The sequence below is a fragment of the Trematomus bernacchii genome, unplaced genomic scaffold (assembly GCF_902827165.1).
Source record: "Trematomus bernacchii unplaced genomic scaffold, fTreBer1.1, whole genome shotgun sequence".
In the NCBI taxonomy this organism is placed as follows: Eukaryota; Metazoa; Chordata; class Actinopteri; order Perciformes; family Nototheniidae; genus Trematomus; species Trematomus bernacchii.
Window position 1 is genome coordinate 14,880,218 of NW_022987689.1, and position 25,125 is coordinate 14,905,342.

General features: G+C 39.2%; 1 protein-coding gene across 1 annotated transcript in view; it reads right to left on the bottom strand.

The window, feature by feature from the left end:
• Positions 1-25,125, bottom strand: part of LOC117488992 (low-density lipoprotein receptor-related protein 8-like) — a 130,116-nt gene that overhangs the window by 24,691 nt on the left and 80,300 nt on the right. Inside the window, 5 exon segments of the mRNA XM_034138206.1 lie at positions 4,278-4,403; positions 6,215-6,334; positions 13,182-13,304; positions 17,555-17,677; positions 22,332-22,721. Of these exon segments, the coding sequence (XP_033994097.1) occupies positions 4,278-4,403; positions 6,215-6,334; positions 13,182-13,304; positions 17,555-17,677; positions 22,332-22,721 (882 nt within the window).

Genomic DNA, 25,125 nt, shown 5'->3' on the forward strand with positions numbered 1-25,125 from the left:
TTCTGTTTCCTGTATGGGTTATGTTTTAGTGCATGGAAATGGTCTGCAAAAGCTAGAGTCCCAAAGTCCCCCCCCCAGAGGGATTTTCTCTCCCCCCTCCCCACCTGAAACGCCTCCTTTGTTTACTTCTGTAACATAGTGACATCATTATGTAACATGCACTTGTATTGGCTAGCGCTAATATGTGATAGGCTAAGCAGCGGGACATTACAAGCTGTTGACCAATCACAAAAGAGTCGGCCAGCTAACCAGACTGGGCTCTGGTTTCAGACAGAGGGTGAAAAGAGGTGCTGCAGCACAGGCAGCAGTATGAGAAAAGTAAAGAGCTTTTTGAACATTAAAGCATGGAGACATGTCACAGTAGAGACACAAAATATAAATATGAAAATGAGCATAATAGTGCCCCATTGATATCTCTTTACAAAAAGCAGCAAAACACATCTCATTAGATCACTTGCGCTAAACGCGATCATAATTGATTTTTATCAGTAGATAACTGACGACTAGCAGCTTCATCAAGAGACCTGCAGCCATGCTTGTTTCTCAGTGAGGCTGTGCTGCACATGAAGAGTGCACTCAGCTTCTCTTGTTAAAGATTCCTTGGTTGTTCAGGTTTTCTAACTGGGAGCCAAATTCTTAGCAGAGGTATTCTCAAATTAGGGACCTAATGAGTGAAACTGGTTAAAGCAATTAATTAATCAGTGTCGCGTTTCTCTGAAGGACACAGCGGGGCTATGAGCTAAAGGGGTTAGCGCAGCTGTTCTTCTTTTACAACTCAATATCCAGATGTTCCAGAGGTTTTTACTAGCAGATGGTCTCCTAGACAAGACAAATGTAACAGCTCATAAAAAAAACTGAATTAAGTTGGTTTAGGTCAATAGTCAGTGATGACTAATTTCCTTCATTGGTTAGACAACGTTAAAAATAACCAAGATCTAAAAAGTGTATAGTTAGAAAAAAAGTGTCTTCAAATAGGTTAAATGTAAATTACGGCTTCTTGCAGGCACGCTAACACATGCTCAAACGCCGCTTCAGGCAACTAAATGAAAGAAATCGTTACCTTTATTAAAATTATCTAGGTTTATAAAATAGATGGAAACATTTTGGATAATGTACATACATGACTGAACAAAATAAAAAACATATGCTGAGTCGTTTTTAGACATTTTAAGAGAAACAGTTGCTAGGGGAGATAATTAGGGCAATCACAAAGTAATCATGGTTCATCCTCTGGAAAGCATGAGTGTATCAGAGAGTGTCATGGTTATCCATCCAATAGTTGTTGGAATATTTCAGTCTAGGCCAAACAGAGAACCGACAGACCACCATTCCTAGAGCTTAGCCGCTAGCATGGCTAAAAATACATATTCGCCTTTTTGCCTTAGAGCTATAAAAGAGGACTGCAGTGGACATTTGCATACTGGGAAAAAAAGGACTTGAAAATTAGATAAAGCTAGGAAGGAAACCTGATATAACTCAAATCACACTCATTAAGACCGACACAAATTATTCTTTTGCCTTTTCATCGACTGTGTTTTAGGCTTTGTCATACTGCAGTTTAACATACATACACACGTTGTCCTCTATTTTGGCTTCACTCACAGCTATTTTAGGAGCTGTCCACTTGTGATAAGGTCATCCAGGATGCATTTTAATTAGTTGGTAGCCTGAGCAGAATTTATATTATCACACCTTTATGTGTATTTCCTCGTAATTCTGGCAGGGAACGTGGGTATTAGATGCCCACGGGAAGGGTTTTATCGCTTCTGGCTGGCAACTGCAGCCCACCTTTGTCTTGTAACATCTATATTGAGGCTCTTTCTGACATTGCATGGTAATAGGATGGCATCTGCAGCCAGTTCTCTCTGGAGGTTGACATGATATTCTCTCATTAATGGCTCCCTCGCTTCAGTTTGTCTGACAGTGTGTCGTACCCTAATTGTTGCATGTTTTCTTTTCCTTCCTTTTCCTTCCTCTACCAGCCCATAGTATGAATGAGAAAAATGCCGGTCAAAACGAAAACTTGCGATTACAGTGACAACATTTCCGACCTCTCTAAGGGGGGAAATAGTTCCCTGCTGTTTTATGGGCTGTCACAGCACAGCGGACCTGCTGCACTCACTGCGATTCTGCTTTCTGACACACAGCCAGACACACTCGGTTCTCTGCTGGTTGCGATGAGCTGATAGCGAACACACCGGGCAGTGATGCGCAGAGAAATACACAAGCACAGGCAGAGGGGCATAGGGTGTCGTAGGCAAACACACACAGAGTGAGTGCTGAGTTTGATATTAGCTCAGCTTAATTGAGGGAAATGAAATCACAGCGTTCGACAGCCACGGGGACCGAATCACCTCTTTTAAACTCAATCACTGTTTTCCTGCCAATTAAATAATGAACATTTAAGGAAAATGAGGTGTAAACACATAAACTCGCTTCTCTGCGTACAGATTTTTAGTAATAGCTTCAGATTGAAAGTCAAATAAAATGAATTGGCCTCTTTTTCACTTTGTCCTCCACTAGTCCGATGACTTTTGTCAACAAGCCTAATGGGATATCATCCAAAGGAATTAGCTAGGTATCCATGAAGAGTCGCTTTACCTCATTATAACAGTTACGCATGGTTGAGCACATCAGGCTGTCACTCAGGGAACTATCTAATGTGAGTGAAGGGACACTGGAGGACAGATTTATCCTGGCAGAAACTTGCTTTGCCTTTTTTTTTCTCTTCAGGGTTTAGCAATTATGTCAATACACGGGCAAGTGCAGAGGGATGATAAGAACCTAACAGCGGAAAGATGTTTGTGATTATGAGATGTGGAGGGCACAGAAAGCTGAGAGTGAAGTGTTGCACTAATGAGGCGGGGCAATATCTGAGAGCGTGTCTCGTTATCAAAAGTACGACAGCTTTTTGAACCATCAGTTGAGAAAAATGCAACAGCAACTATGTAGGTTATAAACAGCATGATTATAAAAAGAACCTAACTTCGTTGTTGCCCTATTAACGCAGAAAGATCAAGTATAATTGCATCAAAATCAAACTGTCTGGTAGCCTTAATCAATTCCAGATTTCTATTAATTGCCAATACTATTTTCTGTGTCAAAATAGAAACCCTTGAAGAGGCCCTATTAAGCTTTTGGGGGTTTTCCCTTTCCTGTAGTGTGTTTTATACACTCACTGGCCACTTTATTAGGTACACCTGTTCAACTGCTCGTTAACGCAAATATCTAATCAGCCAATCACATGGCAGCAACTCAATGCATTTAGGCATGTAGACATGGTCGAGACGACCTGGTGAAGTTCAAACAGCATCAGAATGGGGAAGAAGAGATTTAAGTGACTTTGAACGTGGCATGGTTGTTGGTGCCAGACGGCCTGGTCTCAGTATTTCAGAAACTGCTGATCTGCTGGGATTTTCACTCACAACCATCTCTAGGGTTTACAGAGAATGTTCCAAAAAAGTGAAAATATCCAGTGAGCGGCAGTTCTCTGGGTAATAATGCCTTGTTGATGCCAGAGGTCTGAGGAGAATGGCCAGACTGGTTCAAGATGAAAGAAAGGCAACAGTGACTCAAATAACCACTAATTGCAACCAAGGTATGCGCTCCAACACATTGTGTGTGATAGGCTAAGGGGCGGCACGCAAAATGACCATAATAGGGCCTTTAACCTGAATCAGTGATGCAGAGCTGACATATGAAGGCTCATCCCGAAGTTAGCATTGTTCTTTTCGCTAAACAAAAAGCAAATGGATTGTTCCATCGGATTTTGGATAATTGCAGAATATAAAGACATGATCATGATCCTTACACGTTTTGATCAGCAAGATAATCTTCACAAATAATATTCAAATGTGTGATTTTGAAAGAATAGATTAAAAAAACGGTAGTAAAAAGCTAACAATTGGCTAAAAACAAACTACTGTCGTCTTCACCGCTAATTTAAAGACTGACTAGCATTAGGCGATATTACTTTTAGAACACTCCTTTAGCCACTTGTTAGCAACCGCCTTTATTAAGACCAGTAAAAACTTCAAAATGAACATTAACTGATGTAGTTTATGTAGAAGAACAAACTGAAAAATCCCTCAAGCTTGTGTTAACCATACATTCTTTCAGGCATCTTACCAAAAACACATGTTTATATTTTTTAAACTTTGAGATAAGGGGACCTAAACGCAAAACAATGCTCACTCCCCTGGTCCTTGGTCTCAGTCCTGCAGCACTGTTTGGTCTTAGACACCTTGCATTGTTTATCAGTGATCATTGTGACTCACCTTCTGCCTTGCATGTCTTGGTAACAGGGTCCATCTCATAGCCTTCATGGCATTCACATTTAAAATCCCCCTTGTAGTTGATGCAGATCTGGCTACAGGCGTCTGGGTTCTCACACTCGTCGATGTCTGCAAAAGACAAAGAAGAATGAAGAGAGGTTATCCATCAGCTGGAAGACAGAGAGCGACAGGCGCTGTCAGACAGACAGACGGTGACTGATTCACCGCCATGAGCTGCATCAGATAGGAGCGGCAACTCAATCCACAAAATATAAATAAAGCATTGACTTTCTGAGATTAAGGGCTGTAATGGAGGAGTTTATATGCACATGTATTGAGTTGTTCAGGGATGATGTATCTTTGTAGCCTTACCCGGAATTTAGCATCGCAACCCTCCCTCGACAAAAAGCAATGGGATTTTTCTATTGGAATTTTAAATATTGCAGTAAATAAGACCAAACACTTGTTTATGATACTTACACATTTGTTCATCAGGATAATCTCTACAAATAAACACCACTTTTATAATAGTTGAAACATAAATGCAATCGCCAGAAGTAAATAGCTAGCGTAATGCTATCAGCGCCACCACCGCTAAGCTAAAGGCAGACTCATGTTCAGTTTAAGGGAGTTTAGTATTCCTGTTAAGTATCTTGTTCGCAACCACCATTTTTAAGAGATCTATTGTAAAAGCTTCAGACATTAATGAGTGGATAATAGAGTGGTTCAGAATTATTTTTGTAGGCCAATAATAGACAAAATTATTTTTGTAGGCCAACCAAGAAGTTAGCAAAGCAAAGGGGTCCGTTGACTAAAGGAATGGGATTTTCTTATTGGATTTTGGAATATTGCAGAAAGTAAGCCATTCAGCCAACACAAGTTCATCATACTTAGCATGTTTTGTTTAGTCTCCACATATTGACACTACAGTACTTTGTGATTTTTGTATCGTAAATTATATCGGTAGAAATAAACATGAGGACGTTTAGTAGTCTATTGAGTCACTTATTAAGTTAATCGAAGCTTCAGTCATTCACAAGTGGGGGATTTACTGACGTGTTTCATGTCATAGGACAACATTTACAGTAAACATCTCTACAGCTTTTTTTAGCCACAGACCTCATTTCAGGCATCTAAAAAAAAAGCACATTCAAAACACTTTTAACCCTCCGGTAACACTGTGGAAGTTTTTGTCCCGAATGACTAATTTGCGTAGTCCAATCGAATGATACCGGAGGGTTAACTTACAGACAGGGGAACCCAGAACAGCTAAATTGCTAACTAATCTCCTGGTTTAGGACTCATTCCTGACCCACTCTATAACTCCAAGTGTTGAAGAAACACACAGACATTATGTCGTTCACTATAATAGTGCAGTGGGTTGTGCGTTGGTGTTCGGATCAGGGGGTCACAGGTTCAAACCCCACTGCAGTCAGCATGTCGTTGTGTCCCTGGGCAAGACACTTCACCCCAAATTGCTCCTGTGGGGATTGTCCACAGTATTGAGTATGTAAGTCGCTTTGGATAAAAGCGTCTAACAAGTAACATGTAATGTAATAATAGGAGGAAAGTAGTCGACAGGGAGACTTCTCCGCTCTGCTTCCTCCTAACAGATCTCAGGCTTTTTCCTGGGGTGTGATGGAGAAACACAAGTGCTAAAAGGATGGGGAAGAGTGTGAAGGACAGGGTATACGCATGTGTGAGAGTGTATGAAAGAGAAGTGGCTGTTCTAGATTCCCTGTGGGAGTGACAGGGAGGGCACATTAAACAAAGACAGACAGCTAGTGAGCTGAGAGCTGTCCAAAGCAATACACCAAAACACACTCCCAGAATCAATCTCACACACAAACACGGACTCATAGCAGCTTGGTCAGCAGAGCCAAAATGCCACTCGTTTCTTTCCATCTGTCTGACTGTCTATCTAAAGTTTCTTTACTTACCACCACAAGTCTTTTTGTCCAGTAGCTGGTAGCCTGTGGGGCACTGGCACTCGAAGCCGATTGGTCGATCCATGCAGACATGGGAGCAGCCACCGTTGTTGATCATACACTCATTCAGCCCTGGGAGACAAAGAAAGAGAAGCCAGTGGTCAAATGCAGCCAATCTTAGAGAGGAACATTCCAAGATTACCTAAAGTTAGACTATAAACAATCTATATCACAGTCACATGACACCCCGTCAACACCGCTTAGTTTAAGAAGGATTCATGTTCTTGGTAGTCACTTATTTTGTCACTTTATAGCAATTGCTTTTTTTTTCCACTGATAAAAGCTTAAAGGGGACCTATCATGCAAAATGCACTTTTGTACGTCTTTTATACATGAATATGTGTCCCCTGTTCCAGGGAACTCACCGGTTAGTCCACCAGCAGATGACAAACACCCACCTCTCCGCCTCTTCCAAGGAACGAGGGGACCGTGCGGCAGAGTTTCAGTTTCTTTCGCCGGTCAAGATGTCCGTTAAAGTTTAAATCTTCCGGACAAAATTAGAAAAGTGCCGGTCAAAGGTCTTCTTTGTTATTTATTGAGCTTTAAAACAAATGAATAACGACTCTATAGGCCTATAATAATATAATAAAACACGGAGGACGGAGATCTTTTTTTCTCCCCCTCTTGACTTGATCAGAGCACGGTCCTGCAGGGGGGCATGGTCAGCTGCAGCTCACAGAATCAGCCCCGTAGACAGCAAACAGCAAATAGAGCGAAATGAGGCATGGCTAAAATGTATGATCTGTTTGGTATTTTGAAAACAGAAACGTATAAATATACCTTATATAGGTATTTTTTGGTTCTATTTTTTCCTTTTCCTTTTTATGTTTATTTTCATGGCTCTGTTGTTTAAGTTATATTGATAAGCATTTTTTGGTTTTGCCTGTGCGGGTATGTGTGGGTGGAGGGAGGGAGGGGGGAGTGTAGTGAGTGTACTGTGATATTACAATATAAATGAAATGGCATCGATTATTGTACACTATAATGAAATAAAAAGACTTGTAAAAAAAAATATATATATAGGTATGGCCCTACAATATATAATTTAAATATAGCATGATAGGTGTCCTTTAAGACATAAACCAGTGGGTGATTTACTACTGTATTTTATGCTGTATAAAAAAAATCTCTTCAGCTTGTGTTAACCACAGAACTTATTTCAGGCTAAAATAACTGTTGAGTTCAATACAAGGGTACTGAAAGTGGTAAAATTATAACTCATTCCCAGGTTTTAAAACTCATTACTGCACCACTCTATAACAAAATTGAGCTTTGGGCTTCTAACCAAAAACATGTTCAAAACCATTGACTTCAAGAAGAGGGAACTGGAAGAGGTCAAATGCTAACCGTTCCAAGGTTTTACGACTCATTCCTGCCCTACTTTATTGAAAGATTCAAAGGCTTTATCATTGTATGCACAGTTGTTGGGAATGAAAACCTCAAGTCCCAGGCCCCTCCCACAGTGAAACATGCAATATACTATGAGAAAACCTAACTAGTGCATGTGAGACTGTGGTGCAGGTAAAATGAATATATATACGTGAACTTCGTACATGGAAAATGGAACAGGGTGAACAGGAATACAAATAAAATACTGTACAGTGGAATAATATACTAATAATTGTAATTTTATATAAATATTATAGAAACATACACATATACGTACATATGTTGATAGCACATTGGGACATTACTGTGGCCCAAGGTTATCAAAAAATGTAAGAAATTGGATTTAGAATAAGCCCTCTGACTTTAGAATATATATTTGTAAAGGGTTTAATAGCAGTGGAATATCTCATGATATCTGACAAAGGTGTGTGCGGCACAAGGTGTGGAAAATGGATATCATATTCATAATCTCCTTTTTATCTTGGCTCTTGTCCCTGGCTCTTTTTCAACCCTTTTTGAATCCTTATCAGATGTTCTCACAAGTGAAAAATAGGAATCAAAGAGACCCAACATCACACGCGATAAGGTCTTAAAACCCTGAATCAGGTCTATCTGCATGATGTGAAGCATGTGTGCAGAGGGGATTATCGCTGTGGACCGGGATATCTGAGATGTCCCTTAAGGATCCATCACAGGAGTGAGAGAGGACGTCTAAATTAAACAGGGACAATGAGTGATGTAAAAGAAGTGGGGAACAAACAACGGGTAAAAACACTCTCTTTAAACTGGGTCAGAGCAGCTGGCAGAGATGGCACATAACAAAGAAGGAAGTTAGATTTGATTGTGCTGCACAATGACTTGATAGCAAGAAGGGCTTAAAAGTCACGGGCTTGTACATTTTTTGGGTCAGATTTATAGCTTCCAACGAAAAAAAAGAAGCTAAGCTAACTGAGTGAAAGCTCAAATAACCAGAAGAAGAATTATCCAACATTTCATTGAACAGCTTTGCTTTTTACACAAACATTAAACACGGATGCACGGTGAACAAGTGACAACTGGAAAGGGGTGATAAAGAGAGGAATGGATTAAAGAGGAGGGAAACCTCACTCCTCAATACGAGAGAATGCTTCATTCGGTCAACAGCATCCCGCCCAATCTGGTGTAACACATTTGTCAATAGACAGGGAGCTTTATATCATCAGTCATTGAAACAGGGCGACTGTAAACAGAGTTTGTGTGTGTTATAAAACAGTAGGCCTGAAGCAAAGCATTTGAATCTGCAAACCCACCACAAGGAGTTTTGCAAAAATATGCTTTATACACTGAATATTTAAACAAAATGCTGGAACAATGTATTAACCGATACACATGACTTTGTATTGTTTATTTGTGTCGGAGCAAGTGTGTAGATTATTGCACTAAATAAACAGGATATTAAATGATCACAGATCCTTTGTGGATTTGTAAGAGACAGACTTTTATTTTGAAAGGGTATGGGCTTAAAATGCAGCTAACATATTATTACAAATATTTTTGTAAAAAGGGCATTTTTTTTTGTATACAAGAGGCTGAACAACATTTTTGGTTCAAAATGTATGTGTATGTATGATTTTCCTCACACATTTATTGTATAGGTATTTTTGCTATTATTTGAGGTTGAAGCTAGCCTGGCTCCGTCCAAAGATAACAAAATCCACATAAGAGTCATTTTGGGATATTAACCCATTTACTTCCTTTCGAAGAGTACAGCTGGTTGCCCAGAAATAAGAAAGATCCAGGAAGTTGTGCTCGTCTCGGGGAAATCAAAAAATGTAAGCAAAATGTAATTTTCACACTTCATTTACACTTTATTTGTTGTGTGGATTTAACAAAAGAAACACAATGTGTAATGAGCGAGCTTTTGAGGCACTCTTATGTGGATTTAGTTATCTTTGGACGGAGCCAGGCTAGCACTTTGCCTGTTTAAAGTCTTTGTGCTAAGCTAAGCTAACCGGCTGCTTGCTAGATCTTTAATATACCGAAAGGATATGACAGTAGTGTCAGTCTTCTGATTTATCTTTACGTATTAACCCTAATCCCTTTAGGTACTTTAACATTTTTGTTTTACAATTTGAAGCAAAAGTTTTAATAAAAAATCTGAACATTAAAGAGAAGTCTGTTCGAGAGACCTAGCTTGCAATGCTAAAACGCTAAAACGTAGTACTGGCATTGCCATTCATGATTCTACACACTCCACAGGCAAAACAAGCCTTTGCTTTCTAAAAAACTATACTGATGCTATGTTGTTATTCCTTGCAGTAAAATGCTGAAAGTCTGTCCTGAAAACCCTGGCCCTTATTTACTTAAAAACGAAATGTTAGACCAACTACCAGCTATACACAGTGACTGCATGGATGACCTGTTCAGCTCATCTGTGGAGCTTTAGCACAGCTACAGCACTATTCTTTATATATTGTTAAAACAAATACAGGAAGATAAAGTTGACTCTCCAGGGATTGACTGAGGGTTACTTTAGTGGGAACACTTCATCTCTGCTTTGTGTGAGTGCCAGCAGACTTTGAGCGCTGCGACCGCCAGCATTACATTCCCCTCTCTAATTCAGCTGGATGGGTGACAGCAGCCTGCCACTCACAGGAGCTAACTCCCTTCATGTCGCTGCTAGAATTAACTGCAGACGGAAGAAAGACTGAGATGTGTCTGTTTCTGTGTGAGGACTCACTCCTTCCTGGGTCTTTGAGTGGGCTGGGTGGTAACAAAGACGCCTCAGGAGGCCATGTGATAAGATGAAGAGCTTTTTCTAGACCGCTTCCAAGGACAGGCGAGAATTAGAGGTCAGTCTCCCATGAGGAAACAAACATGACGTCTCTCCTTTTCTTCTCGACCTCCATCTCTCTTCCTCCACATCCTTCACCATGGTAACCCATTATGCACTACTTATGTTCTTCCCTTTTACACAGAGGTTACGCAATAGTGCTTTAGAGAGAAAACAACAATGCCAGCAGAATGCAGCCCCACCGTGTGACATGTAACTTTACATTGTGTGTGTGTGTGTGTGTGTGTGTGTCAAAGACCCTGGCCGGCTTTCCCTTTTACACAACCCTCAATTTGGCTATGTGATTAAAGAACGAATTGTCGCCTAAACGTTTAGTTGGACAACACAAAAATACTTATTTCCAATGAAAAATGACAGAAAATGCTTTTTCGTCCACTTAAATATGAATATCTTCTGCAATTTATTTTTTATTTAATATCCTTGGGTTCTTGCCTTAGAATTTGACATACTGGGCAAACATATTTAACTATTTTCTGGCATTTTATGATGATTAATCAAGAAAATAATTGCCAGATACATTGATACTAAAAGGAATTGCTAGTTGCGGCTCTATCTGTGATCACAGACTAACAATCCTCCCTCATACTGTGTCTGTTTCTTTCACACAAAATAACATAGCAACAGTCCCGCTCTGAAAACTATGCCGCAGTGTCGAGTAATGCTGTCATTAGCCTCTCAAATATAAATAATTCCTTTTTGTGTGTCATATTAGACTGAATATCTTTGGGTTTCAGAGTCATTAAATACATCACCTGAGAGAAACATGGATGGACATTTTTCCCTATTTAATTACATTTTATGTATATACCAAAGAAATAAGTCGGTAATGAAAAGAAAATGTCATGATGTTGTTGTGTGTAGTTATTTCGCTGTGATATTGATTGGATAACTAACTGTAATCTAAATTCTGCCATCAGGCTTCAACTAAAATGTTATTCTTGTGTCTGTAGTCATTTGTCTGTATAACTATTGAATAAAAACATGCTGTAATGCTGTTATAAGACCCTCAAATATGACGATTTCTTTGTTTTGTATCATATTAAAGTGAATATCTTTGGATTCTGAAGTGACAAACATCACTTTGCTCTTGAGATGGACATATTTACTATTTTCACAATAATTGCTAATGAAAACAATCATTAGTTGCGGGTCTATTTATGATCACAGACTAAAATGATTCCCACATACTGTGTCTGTACCTTTCATACCAAAATAAAACAGAAACAACAGTCCTGCCTGGAACAAGCGGGAGGTGATGGTGATGAGAAATGCATGGTGTGTCGGGTAATGAGTCCGGCCCGTGTATTTCTAACGAGATGTTGAAACACAGAAAAAGATTTGTTTGAGCACCGAGAGAAACGCTTTGTCTTTATTTCCCTCTGATGTAAGGCTGATGCGGGCGAATGCAATCACACCGAACAACTACGGACAAGTGTGTGTCTGTGCAGCGGGGAGTATCACTGTCTCTCTGTGTGTGCTTTCCTGTGTGTGTTTCGGTTTGGGGAACATCTTGCGAGGGAACGGTTGAGCGAGCACAGCGATGAGCAAGGTGTGTGTGGACACGCTTTTAATGAGCTGAGAACAAGACCCCAGCTGAAGTAGGGAAGGGAGGTGTGAGGAGGCAGGAAGAGGAGGGACAAAAGGAGGAGAATTACTCTCTGGGATACCTGTGTCGTAGTTTCTATCCCTGGCAGAGGTCAGCCTGCCCTGCCATCTGTCACTTGCACCTCCTTAACTTTATCATCCTCTGAGATGCTGTATCTGTCTCATGTCCGAAACTTTCTGTCTGAGCTCTTCAGCACAGAGGGCTTTACATTTTCTTAAATGGGGGGAAATGGGCATCTAAAGCAGCTTTGGCAATCAAAAGCTTACATATTAGGCTCCTTCGACAATGCAACATACTTAAATACGGTGGGGAACTGGCCCAAAAAACCTTTCCATAAGGAGAAACGCGCAGCAGTTTCAAAATATTATGCAAATATAAAATGACAAAAGTGCTAAAACACATGAAGAAACATCTTCATCCTTTACTAAAAGTGCTGCATAAACAAAACGCTGCAAGAAGCTCAAAACACAATGGAAATGGGGACACCTAAAAGTAAGGAAAAAAGTGATACAGCGCTTGTTGACATTCAGGGATTATAAAGATGGTCAACTGTCACGTACCTAAAATGTACGTTTTATTGGCTTAATTTAACAACGTGATTGCATGACTCGTTCTGATGTTATTGCAGATATTCTAGCTCGTTAAGCTAACTAACCTAGCCATGACATGTTAAGTAATGTAAACAAAACAATTTCTTAAAAGTCCTCATGGTACGTAAAACAGCTTAAGAGAAGAAAGTATTGTGAGACAGGAAAATAGAGATGGTACATAGCCGAAGAAGCATTTTTCTACAGTTTGATGCTAATTACTACACACAGGCTCTAGTTCTGAGCAGCTGAGACTGCTGCTAATTTGAATGTGCTTCTGAAGCCTTTGAAATGCAAGGTAGTGAGAGGGAGGTGTTTGCAGTTTTGTTATGGCAAACATGATTAAACGGCTACATTAACTAATCGAATCCACTAACAATTTCATTGTTTATTTCACAGAGCTTAGCCGACAAACACAATCTCTTTCATTTCATACCACAAGATTATAGGAGCGAGGTAACAACCAAACGACTGTGTAAAGAAAAAGAAAATAGGTCCTCTTACCGCACTCCTTCTTGGGCTCGTCTGATCGGTCCTTGCAGTCTTTGACAGAGTCGCACACCTTGGAGCTGTCGATACACTCGCCGTTCTTACACAGGTACTTCAGGGGGCCCTCACATTTGGTGGCTACAGCAGAAAAGAACAAGATAGATCAGCATCTACTCTATAAAGTGTATTTTGCATAGGCTATTGCAAACATAAACAGAACCTTATGCAAATAAGTGTGGGATGCATACGCAAGGAACCCGTTGACTTTGCTTCGCGGACTGGTTTTTGTCAACTGTCCCCAGTGGTGAAAAGTAACTAAGTAGATTTACTCAAGTATACTCAATTCACAAGCTACCCTGCAGTATACAAAGTCATTCAAACTAGCTGCACCTTTACTAGCTTTGAGAACACTTTCATGATCAATAATTATAATCCAAACATATTTACAATACAGATATATATTATTCTGAAAAGGGCCAATCTTCACAATAAGTACTTTTACTTTTGGTACTTTAAGCATATTTTGATGCTAATACTTTTCAACTTTTACTTGAGTAACATTTTGTGACCATATATGTTTTCTGTTTTTTAAATGTGTGTTCTGTAACTGTGCTGCTGTGTTCATTGGCCAGGTCTCTCTTGCAATAGACATTTTCTCTCAATAAGAATTCTTCCGGGTAAAAAATAAATAAACGTAATTTATGCTGGGACATCTCCCCACCACTTTCTGAAAATGGTCAATTTTGTCCCCACCACCTTTTCAAAGTATAATTTGTTTAAAAGGTTATAAAAACAGCGTGCATGAGATTTTTTAATAATCACTTTGACAGAAACATGAGCAACATGTAATCTGGAGAACAGTTTGTCAGTTCACTTTTGGTGGGTGTACTTCTGAGGACTCAAGTGCTGCAATTTGGACACACATTTAATATTGGTAAACCTGGTATAGAAAATAAAAAAGGAAAGATTGCTCCCCCTTTGCAGCAGCGGGACACAGGCACTGCAATAGTTGTCAAAAAAAGTAATGTAAGCAAACAATAATTCCCCCCTTAGCCAAGTGATTGTAATAACCCCCAAACTTGCATGTGCCACAATCAGAAACAGATTCCTGACACAGTTTCTTTGTTGAGTTGGGTTTGTGACATTGAAAAACAAAGCAAGGTATTCAGGCGTCTTAAGGTGTTGCTAACAAATAGTAAGCCGAAGTAAGGGTATTGTTTCCTGTTGCGCGCAATACACTTGTTGTCTTTTATATCTGGAAAGGTGTCACCAGCGCTTTTTCAAGTGAAGCCCATAGTGTGAAGTCATACCAAACGTCCAGTGGTTCACCAGATTCCTTCAGGCTCAGATGAAACAAGTGGTAGCTTAAAATGCTCTTCACTCAGATATTTATATGACTTCACATGAAAAACTGAGTGTAATAAAAGCTCAAATTTAATTTGGTCCAGTTTCTAAAGCTAGGATTTCATTTCCTGTAACGCCATTTTGTACTAAATGATGCATCATAGTCAGAAGAGGGAGCAGTAATGGGATCAGACCAGAAAGAGAACCGGGATGGATCCACACAGTATGATCAATGGTCTTGTAGCAACTCATAAGGTACTGAATGTATTATATATAAATGGACAATCATTTTTGTCCAGAGAACTCCCATATATCTTTATTTAAAGTAAGTTAATGTATAACTGGTATGGTTTCCATTAAATCAACCCTATCCTCGATCCTTTAATGATACTATATTCATTATCAGTTTTTTCCAGATACAAATGTGTGTTCCTTTAACCTGTTAAGCCCTGAGCCTGTTTTTCAGGTCTCAGGCTCGAAAATGACATGCCCAGAACAAATGACTATATCCTCACTTCTAAAAGGGTTACATTAATAATATTTTTTCTCAAAGTAATGATAAACCTGTGAGTTGGATGTAGAAGAGTCAGAATCAATATAAATGTTTTTATTTTAAAGTCAATTCAGATTGAACATAGTAAAAAAAAAAAAAATTATAGTGTCCGTCCGAGAAACAAACATTACTTATAATGAAAACCACCCTTGAATGATGGGATAGTAGACTAAAAGCTTTAGGAATCCAAACTATAACATATAATAAGTAACCTGTATCAAGATTGATGCAAAACAAGTGACATTTGACCTTTTTAGAGAGAGATTTAGAAAAAGAAAAAAACACCTTTGGCTTTGGGGTCATTTGGGTGGATTTGCCGTTTTTCTGGACCCATTGGTCATTGGTCGATTTTGAACCATTAGAGCCAATAGAATCGAAGGGGAAGTTCCACATACACACACACATTACCATTGAGGAGTTAGGGTGATGCGCACGCAGTGTTGCCAACTTGGCGACTTTCTCGTTAAATTCGGCGGCTTTCCAAACCCTCCGGCTACTTATTTTGTCAAAAGCGACTAACGACTAATTTAACGACTTGTAATGGTGTTATTAGGGACTTTTCTGGTGTTTGGAGACTCAAATATTGTTCAGCAGTTAACGAGCCGCGGGTGCTGCCGTGAGCCCCTCTGCCCTCCCATAGTACTCACAGGCGCTCAGACTCACAGTTGCCTCCCGCAGCAGCTCAGCTGCAGTCAGAGCAGAGAGGAGACAGCCACACTCTCCCGCGTCGAGATTGCAAATGAATTGCGCATGAGCGGGATTTAAATGTAAAATGTAAATGTTTCTTCACTGTCACTGTCACACTATAATAAATAACTGCCTTTCCTTTGCTTTGACTCACACAGCCACAGTCACTTAATCACCTCGTCCACTGTGTGTGTGCCTCTGTGACAAGCTAAACATCCACATAGGTCATCATGTCACAGTCTAAACTGTAGCCTATTCACAAAAGTACAGAAAGGAGTGGGAATCAAACCCTGAGTTTAAAGGATGGTTGAAGCCATTTATTGGAGATGACACACGGGCATACTATACTGCCTTTATTGTAAGGGAGATTTCTACTAAAAACTACTAAAACAATTTCTACTTTCTACTTTTTCTAATAGAGACATTTCTGATCTACTGTCGTCTGGATTTACTTTGGTGGTTTCAAGTTTTGATCCTTGAAGGGGGTGGAAAGTTTTTTTACCGCCATTACATGATATGCAAATTGCAAAATATTCAGATGTCCAATGACTAAAATTATTAATCCGGAAAAAGTTAACAACGACCAAGATCTAAAAAGTGTGAAATAAGAATGTGGCTTAAATAAAACTGTGATGACAGCTTCTGTCAGATTACAGACACCAAAAGTAATGTACTGGTAACGTCATTAAAATAACGGATTTACAGACTACAGAAAAACCTTTTGGGAAAGTATATAGGGGACAAAAGTGTACCTAAATGAACAACTCAACAACATACATAATATAAATATAGTCATTTTCATACATTTTAAGGCGGACATGTTCCATATTATACCTATAAGAGTGTTCAACTGGCTCAAAATAACTTATCTTTTGTAATGTGATTGTCACTGTGGTTTGCACTAAATGCAATTGTTCATCTAAATAGCTTTAACAATAGTCATTTGCTGATTTTCTTTTTCGACTCCTCAGCAAGGTAACTACTCAGTGTGTTTGCACAGAAGGAAATCAGGTCGTTCTACAATTACTTTTTAGCTGACTTCTTTATTGACACAACTCAGTTTCGCTGAGCTGTAAACAGAGACACCTGTTGCTCTTCTGGTTTCTTTAAAAAATAAAATAGTTGCTCAGGGACTTTGCTGCAGAATTATAATAGACTGAAATGTATTAAACCATCAAGTACCATTTGTATCCCTATTCGGAAACCTTAAGGATACATTTTTAAGGTGTTTCAAATTTGGTAACATTTTGCCAAAAATGATATTAGAATTGAACTCAAACCAAACCAAAACTAAAATAAAATAGAAGGAGCAGACATAGATAATAAAGGGAGTTGTAGCATGTACTGTGATAGCAGTTGTGTTACTTTTGTCCTAAATTGTCCTAAAAACTCACCTCTTCAATCTGGCTTTTAATGTGTGATTGGTGTTGTATTGCTTGATTTTAATTTGACTTTAACTATATTTATTTGTTGTTCTTTTCTTTTCACTATCTCTGTAAAGCGACTTTGAGCACCTGTAAAAGCGCTTACAAAATAAATCTATCATTATTATTATTATTATTATTAAATTCCCAATAATTCTGCCACAAATATCACTAGATCCCAATAACCAAACATGAGATAAAGAATGTCACAAAGGCAGACAGGTGCCAAAGGCTGAGAACACTCAATCAAATATATAAATATATACCAGCAGAGAGACTAAAAATAGGAAGAGAGATTAATCAGACCCCGGCATAAGAGAGGAGGACGGGTGTGCCGGCAGAGAGGAGACAGACCCTGACAGGCTGAAAGGTGAACCCACCGTTGACGCAGCCCGACTCGTCGCTGTGGTCAGGACAGTCCAGGACCTTGTTACACTGCTTGGTGCCGTGGATGCAGGAGCCATCACCACACTGGAACTCATCGGGGCGACACGTCAGCAGAGCTGTGAGAGGGCGCACACGCACACGCACACACACACACACACACACACACACACATAAGCACACACTTGAAATTGGACGTGTAAATCCTCTTAATCCCTTCTAGAGGAACACAGCATCCTAAAGTAGGAATGGACCAAAGACCTTTTGTTGCAATTTATACGTCTATCTTCCCTGGCGTGCAGAATAAAGGCAAGCAACGCTAAAAGAATATGTTCTACAAGGAGGTTGTATTTTAGGCTTGGTTTACTTTTTTGTTTGATTGTTTGTCCGTCAGCAGGATTAAGGAACAATGCTGGCTAATGCTGATGGCAACTGTGCTACATTCATTATGAGTTCCAGACCGGGAAATTACAAATGAATGCCCCCTTATAAAATTCAACACATCGTGTTGTAGTGTCCACGTTTTTTCCAGCTAATGAAAACACTACATTTCGGAATAACGATTTCCAAATGTAGGAAAGGGGATTATAGGAGGATCAGGTGAATGTACCATTTTACTTCTAGGAGATCAGTGCTCTCCAAGTGCTATTATGTTGTAATTCAAAGAGGCCCTTTTATGCTTCTTCCTTTCCCTGGAGTGTTACATAGGTGTATTGCAGAGGCTCAAATCCCAACTTGCGCTTCAATTGGCTAGAGCTCAAACAAGTTATATGCCATAGGCTTACAGATGGGACTTTACAGACACATCTCTAAGTAGTTGACCAATCAGAGCAAGCTATCTAACCAATCAGAGCAGACTGGGCTCTGGTTTCAGACAGAGGGTGAAAAGAGGTGCTGCAACACAGGCAGTATGAGGAAAATAAAGAGCTTTTTGAACATTAAAGCATGGAGACATGTCACAGTAGCGGCACAAAATACAAATATAAATCTGAGAATTAGCATAATAGGGTCCCTCTGATCTACAATAGAGTCGTGCAGGGAGGAAGTATTTACCCAGAAGTAAACTGCGCATGAAAAAAGCAATGGGATTTCTTCATAGGATTTTGGAAAATAGCTCGAAATAAGATCTGTGGAAAACGAACATGTTAGATAAATGCACGTTTTGTTCATCTGGATAATATCCACATGTCTACCCTACTTTTATAATTGTCGAATCATAAATCTAATCGCCAGAAGCAAAATGCTAACGTTATGCTATAAACGAACTACAGCAGGGTCGCTGCTTCAACGTCACGCCAACTTAGGATCGATATTCAAAAATACAGATTCAAAATTGTACAAGTTGAAGCTTTTGTTTTAACAGTTTGCAAGAGCGCAGGTACTTGCTTTCAAGCAGAACAGGGCAAACAAACTTAGCGGGAGTGTTTACGTGTTCGGTGTAATGACCTACAACGTCCTCTACAACTTCTGTAGTCCTACTCAGCCACTTGTTAACAACCATCGTTTTTCAGACACGTAAACTCTTCAAAAATCACCAGTGGGGTCACTGCTGATGTATTTAATGTCGTAGAACAAAACGTGATCCGTCTCTTCAATTTGTGTCAAACACAGACCTTATTTCCAGCTATTTTCCAAAATCCTATGGAGAAATCCCATTGACTCTGAGATGAGGGAAACAGTACTGGTAAAATGCTGACTCACTTCCGGGATTTAGGACTCGTCACGGCACCACTCTATAACCTCCATGCGGTCGTTTGCCTCCACCAACAGTCAAGTAGCAGTTTACATAAATATCATACTGTAAGTTCATTTTTTTGTCCCTAGCGACATGTGTGGATGGCTTTGGTTTAGGAGCAGGAGTGGTCATTGGCCAATTGGGAGGTCAGTGGTTCGATTTCCAGCCCAAGCAGTCAACATGTTGATTTGTCCTTGTGCAAGATACTTAACTCCAAATTGCTCCCAAAGGCCAACGATGTGTGCATCCTCACTTGTATAGGCAAAAGCGCTACATAAAATGCACTCATTAATATTATGCCTGTGAAATAGTGATAATCAGCATAGGATTTCTTGAGTTATAGCCAAAATGTGTTTTGTGAGGTCACAGCGACCTTGACCACCAACATATAATTAGTTCATTAGTCCAAGTGGACATTTTTGCCGAAATTGAAAAGAAACTCCCACAAGGCTTTCCTGGAATGTTGCATTCATGAAAACAGGACAAAAGGACAGACATAAACCATAATTCACCTTGCCACAACTATCACTTGTGCAAGCACACTAAACCTTTGCAGAAGCAATCAAAATCGTTGTGTTCAAACACATACAGTACTGTCCTTGTATCCATCCACAGTTAGGTGCTACCAAGGACAGTGAACCTGAAGGTGTGTGATGAATGATTTTCAATATAGTAATGCAAAGATGAAACCACAGCACATTTCATTAATATCCCGAGCACAGACACGCTTTTCATCAGCCAGGCCCAGTGTGCTCATATAACTCCTTTCTAAAGCACACTGAAACGCAATATATATGACTGAGGGGGAAATGATTTAGTGTTATCACAGGATGAGCAGAGCGGAGGGGAGGTAATGGAGACAGTTGCCCGGACACACATGTGCATGCACTCACAAACACATTATCTTTAGTACAGTGTTTCTCTGGATCTGGGATCAATAGAAGCTCTGATTGGCCAATACCCAACAGACACATGCACTCAATTTATATCTAATGTCGGAAATATACTGATGAATCACAAAAGCGTTTGTGTTCAGCAGAAAAGTTGGCAGAATACTCGATTCATATGAATGTAAGAATCAGAATAGTTTATTTATCGCAAAGGGAAATTGGATTTTGTGACGGTCGATTTATTTAGAATAAAATAAAACTAAAATAGTCATGTAAATATAAGAAAGTAAGTAAAAATGGGAGTAAAATAGAATTAAAGTACTTATCTAAATATAAGAAGTAAAGTAAAAATATGAAATAAAAGATACAATAAAATAAGAAATGTTATATAAAAGAGAAGTTACAGTGAAAAGGTGCAATAAAAACGGAATTACAATTTGTATACAAACATAAATTGAGTAAAATTGTGCAAAATAGAAAAATTAAATAGAATAAAAGTATTTATATAAACATAACAAGTTAAGTAAAACTGTGCTATGAAAGATACAATTAAATAGAAAAAAATGTGCGAAACTAAAAGAAACTAGAAAAAGCGCTATAAATACCATGTATTATTATTATTATTATTATTATTATTAATAATATTATTATATGGATCATTCCATTCAGGCTGCATGGGGGGGCTGAATGTCAGATTTGACATTGAATCGCTTGGTTTTTCTCCAATAATCCATGATTTATAGCCTATTATGATGTCCATTTTAGCCTATTAATAACAATGTTAGAAACAAATATCTGCATTGACATGAAAGCAGGTGACTACAGAAAATGGTAACCACAATAAGCTTTGAACAAATGTGAGGTTGTGCCACCAACAGCCTCTCCTAAAGCAGCTGCTGAACAAAACATCAATCTCCTATAAGTGCTGCGTATATGACACCGCAGAGAGTGAGAGGTGCGTTTGATGTGTGCACCACACATCTTGATAATGAATGGTGGGACTATCTGGGCTTCACACTCTGGCTTAGTGAGACAGAAGCTTCGGGGCGCCCCCATCCATGACCGGCTAATAGGAAAACCTGTTTTATCACAAGGCCCCATCTTCACACTGTGTTTATCAACAGAAACACACCCTTTACCAGACACATTTAGAATTAAGAAAACGTCCCCAACTCCAGCAGGGCGGGAATGTGCTAAATGACAACTCAGAAAGCAGATGAAATATTGTTTGTGGAGAATGTTTCCTCTGTGAAGCACACTTATCTTGACATACTTTTCACACCCCGTTTGATTCTGAGTAGTTTTTCAATGATTTGATCCAAACAGACATATTGCGCTGCCAATCTCACAGTCGTAGTGAAATGTTCTCATGACACAAGGAAACAACACGGACCACTCCATTCAGGCCACAACGGGGTGTGTGATTTTACATGGGAATATTTGTTTTCTCCCCAAAATCCATGAAATATAGCGTATTGCAATGCACATTTTCAGGGTATTAATAATACTGTGAAAATAATCTCCTTAGCTTGCAAGAATAATTTTGCATGTTGAAGAAGTTGTACTAATTTGGGGGTCCCCTGGAGCAGCATCTTTGCTTCATACTATAACAAGAACATAAGACTACACTCACATAAGAATGAAAAAAGTGTCATAGTGCTACATTTATTCATAAAGTGGCGATATTCTGCTCATTTTCGGGATCATATTTGTGTGCCGAACGGCAAAGCTTGATGTTTTTCTCAAGATTGTATATATATTATGTAATATTTGTATCTTTGTCAAGGTGTTTTACCACAACATCAAATGTATTCAATGTTTTGCAGTTATGAAAATGAATTTACTTATTCGTACATATTGATGTATTCATAGGCCAACTAAATAAGCTTTTGACACTACACCTCTGGAGACGACATGCTTTACACCTGTTTGGAACTAGCATGTTGTAATATTGAATGGAAACACAGCTTTATGGTTTTACTTCTCTATTGTACTGAATCTATACCTAAACTAAGTCCATTAACATATTCCAATCGTACACCCTTTCAGTCAGATAAAACTGCCTTTCACACATAAATAAAGGGACAGCCTTTACACAACGAAGAATGTATAGCTCCTGAAACAAATGCAAAGAAAAGAGGAACTCACGGCATTCAAACTCATCCGACTTGTCCTTGCAGTCTGGGTCTCCGTCACACTTCCATGCGAGCCGCACACACTCCCCGTTGGCGCAGCGGAACTCCTCCGTGGTGCAGTTAGTCCGGCGATTGGTCAGGTACGGGACCCCGTCTCCACCGCACCGCTCCGGCCCCTCGTCTGAACTGTCTGCACAGTCGGGGTCCCCGTCGCAGCTCCACATGAGCGGCACACACTCGGAGGAGTTGCAGCGGAAGTGGTTGGGCCCGCAGGTCAGAGGGGAGGAGCACTTCAGCTCGTCACTGCCGTCCCCGCAGTCATCGTCCCCGTCGCACACGTAGACCGTGGCCAAGCACTTACGGTTACCGCACATGAACTCACCGCTGGGGCAGGCTTTGGCATCTAGAGGACAGGAAGAGAGGAATGTGAGAGTTTGAAGAGCTAATAAAGGTCCGTCTGCCTAACTGTACCAACAATGAAGCAGTGAAAGTAAACATGTAAAATGAAATGTACATTCTTTAATGTTGTTTGCAGAAGTCCACAGGCATGGAAAGAGATTTAAAGGCCCCCTACTATACTCTATTTCATCAATATATTATAGGTCTCAGATATATACAAAACATGTCTCTGAAGTGTTTGGCTCCAAACACCAAACAGATCATTGTAGCATCCCATAATACCCTCTGTTTCAGCAACTGATGAAAATAAGGAGCCACTCCCCACGCCCCTCTGAGATATTTGGTTCAAAATAACTCAATGGTGCTCTAGGAGGAGATTCAGGTGATAAGGTGGGGGGGGGTTACCTTGGTTGGTGATTGGCTAATGGTAACACAAGCCAAAAAAACGTTATGACATCATAAAGTGGCCAAAATCTGATCAGCTCATTTTCAGACAGGTTTTTATATAAATGGATCAGGACAAAAAGAGAGCGAATATTTTTTCCTGAAACTTTCAGAATCTCTTTCCACAGAGGGGACACATGTTTATGTATAAAAGACATGAAAAAGTGGATTTTGCATAATAGGTGACCTTTAAAGATAATAGAAAATGTTTTAATCTACGTCTGCTTTAGGCAGCAGTGATTAAAATATGTCAACGCTTGAATAAACTAAGTGGGTGAGGACCTTTACAAACAAGTGTACTTTACTCTGAAATGCAATTAATTTCTAGCATTATCTTCCCTTCTAAAGTGTCTGAGCTTATTCTATCTTACATATTTTAAACCAAGTTCAGACTGATGAAATTCATGTTTTGGGACCATTTAGTATAAGGTTAGATGAGTTTATTTTTAAGCTATTTGGTTAATGTTCTTTCTGTTTACCATCAGGGCCCATATATTAAAATGTTGGATAGCTTATCTAGGTGTTCAATTTTAGATGTGTTAATTATGTTGATTTTGAAGAGAATCAATTGAATTGAAGGTGATACATTTATTTTGAGTACACCTATGCAGTTTAACTGAACGAAGACATATTACGCTCATTTTCAGGTTCATATTTGTATTATGTGCCTCTACTCTGACATGTCTCCAGGCTTTAATGTTCAAAAAGCTCTTTATTTTTCTAGTAATAGAGCAGGTAACAACAGGCTTGTTTGAAGTGGGAAGGCTACTATCAGGCTGTGAAGAGGAAGAATCGTTTTTTCACTCTATGGTTATTTTTCACACACGCACAAGGCCAAATAGATATAGATAACAGTTGTTGCAGGGATGTAAGAATCATGGGGCTGCTCTAGTAGTTAAAAGGTCAGCAGTCTTGCTCAATGGGCACCTTGGCAGTGATAAATATATGTATGTCTTAATGAAAAACCCCCCTCCTCCCAAAAAAGAAAGAACATAATTGTTCTTGAACATTCCCAACAAAATCTAAAGGACACAAAAAAAAAAGACCTACAAAAAAGACCTTGATAATCTTCACATTATCATCTGAAGTACGATAAATGAACATGACTACGACCCTTTTACTTTAGTGACATGTTGTACAATATATAGGCATGACTACAAGCATTATTCCATAAGGGGCTTATCATACGAAATCAGGACATGACTGCATTCCTTTTTATGTTATGAAATTATTTTTTGGATAAATGGACATTATGTAGATCAATATATCAGAGTTTTGAAATGACAATATCATTAATTGCTGCAATTATTCTGGGACATTATATCACTTAACAAAAGTTATGACAAACCAGATGGCACTATTTGCATTGAAAGTTAGCATCGCAAAGCCTCGCTCGAGACAAAAGCAATGGGCTTTTTCCATTGGATATGATTTGTCAAATATGTTTAATATGAAGTAGGAAAAAGTCAAAAGCTAATGTTAGGCTATAAATAAACTACATCACCTTCAGATGACTTCACATGAACCACTTTAAGAATGATGTGATGTTTGGTTGTCTCATTTAGTCACGTTTTTACGACACAGTGAACCTTCGGAGATGTACGAGTTGGGAATTTACTGACCTATCGTAATTCCTAGAACAAATCAGAACAATCTCCTACGTTTTTGTTAACCAAAGATCTTGTTTCAGGCATTTAACCACAAACACGTTCAAAAAAACTTCGCCTTTGAGACGAGGAAACCAGAAATGGTAAAATGTTAACACATTTCTGAGTTTAAAGACTCATTCCCGCACCTCTCCTTAACAGTACTGAGCTTTGAGCTATCTCACCAGATTGTCTAAATCAGGGCTATTCAATTAGTTTGGAATGGGGGCCGGTTGATGAAAATGATCCAAAGCAAGGGGCCGGGAAAAAGATGGCTTGAAATATGAGCAATCACATTAAGAGCTTCAGATACAGTAA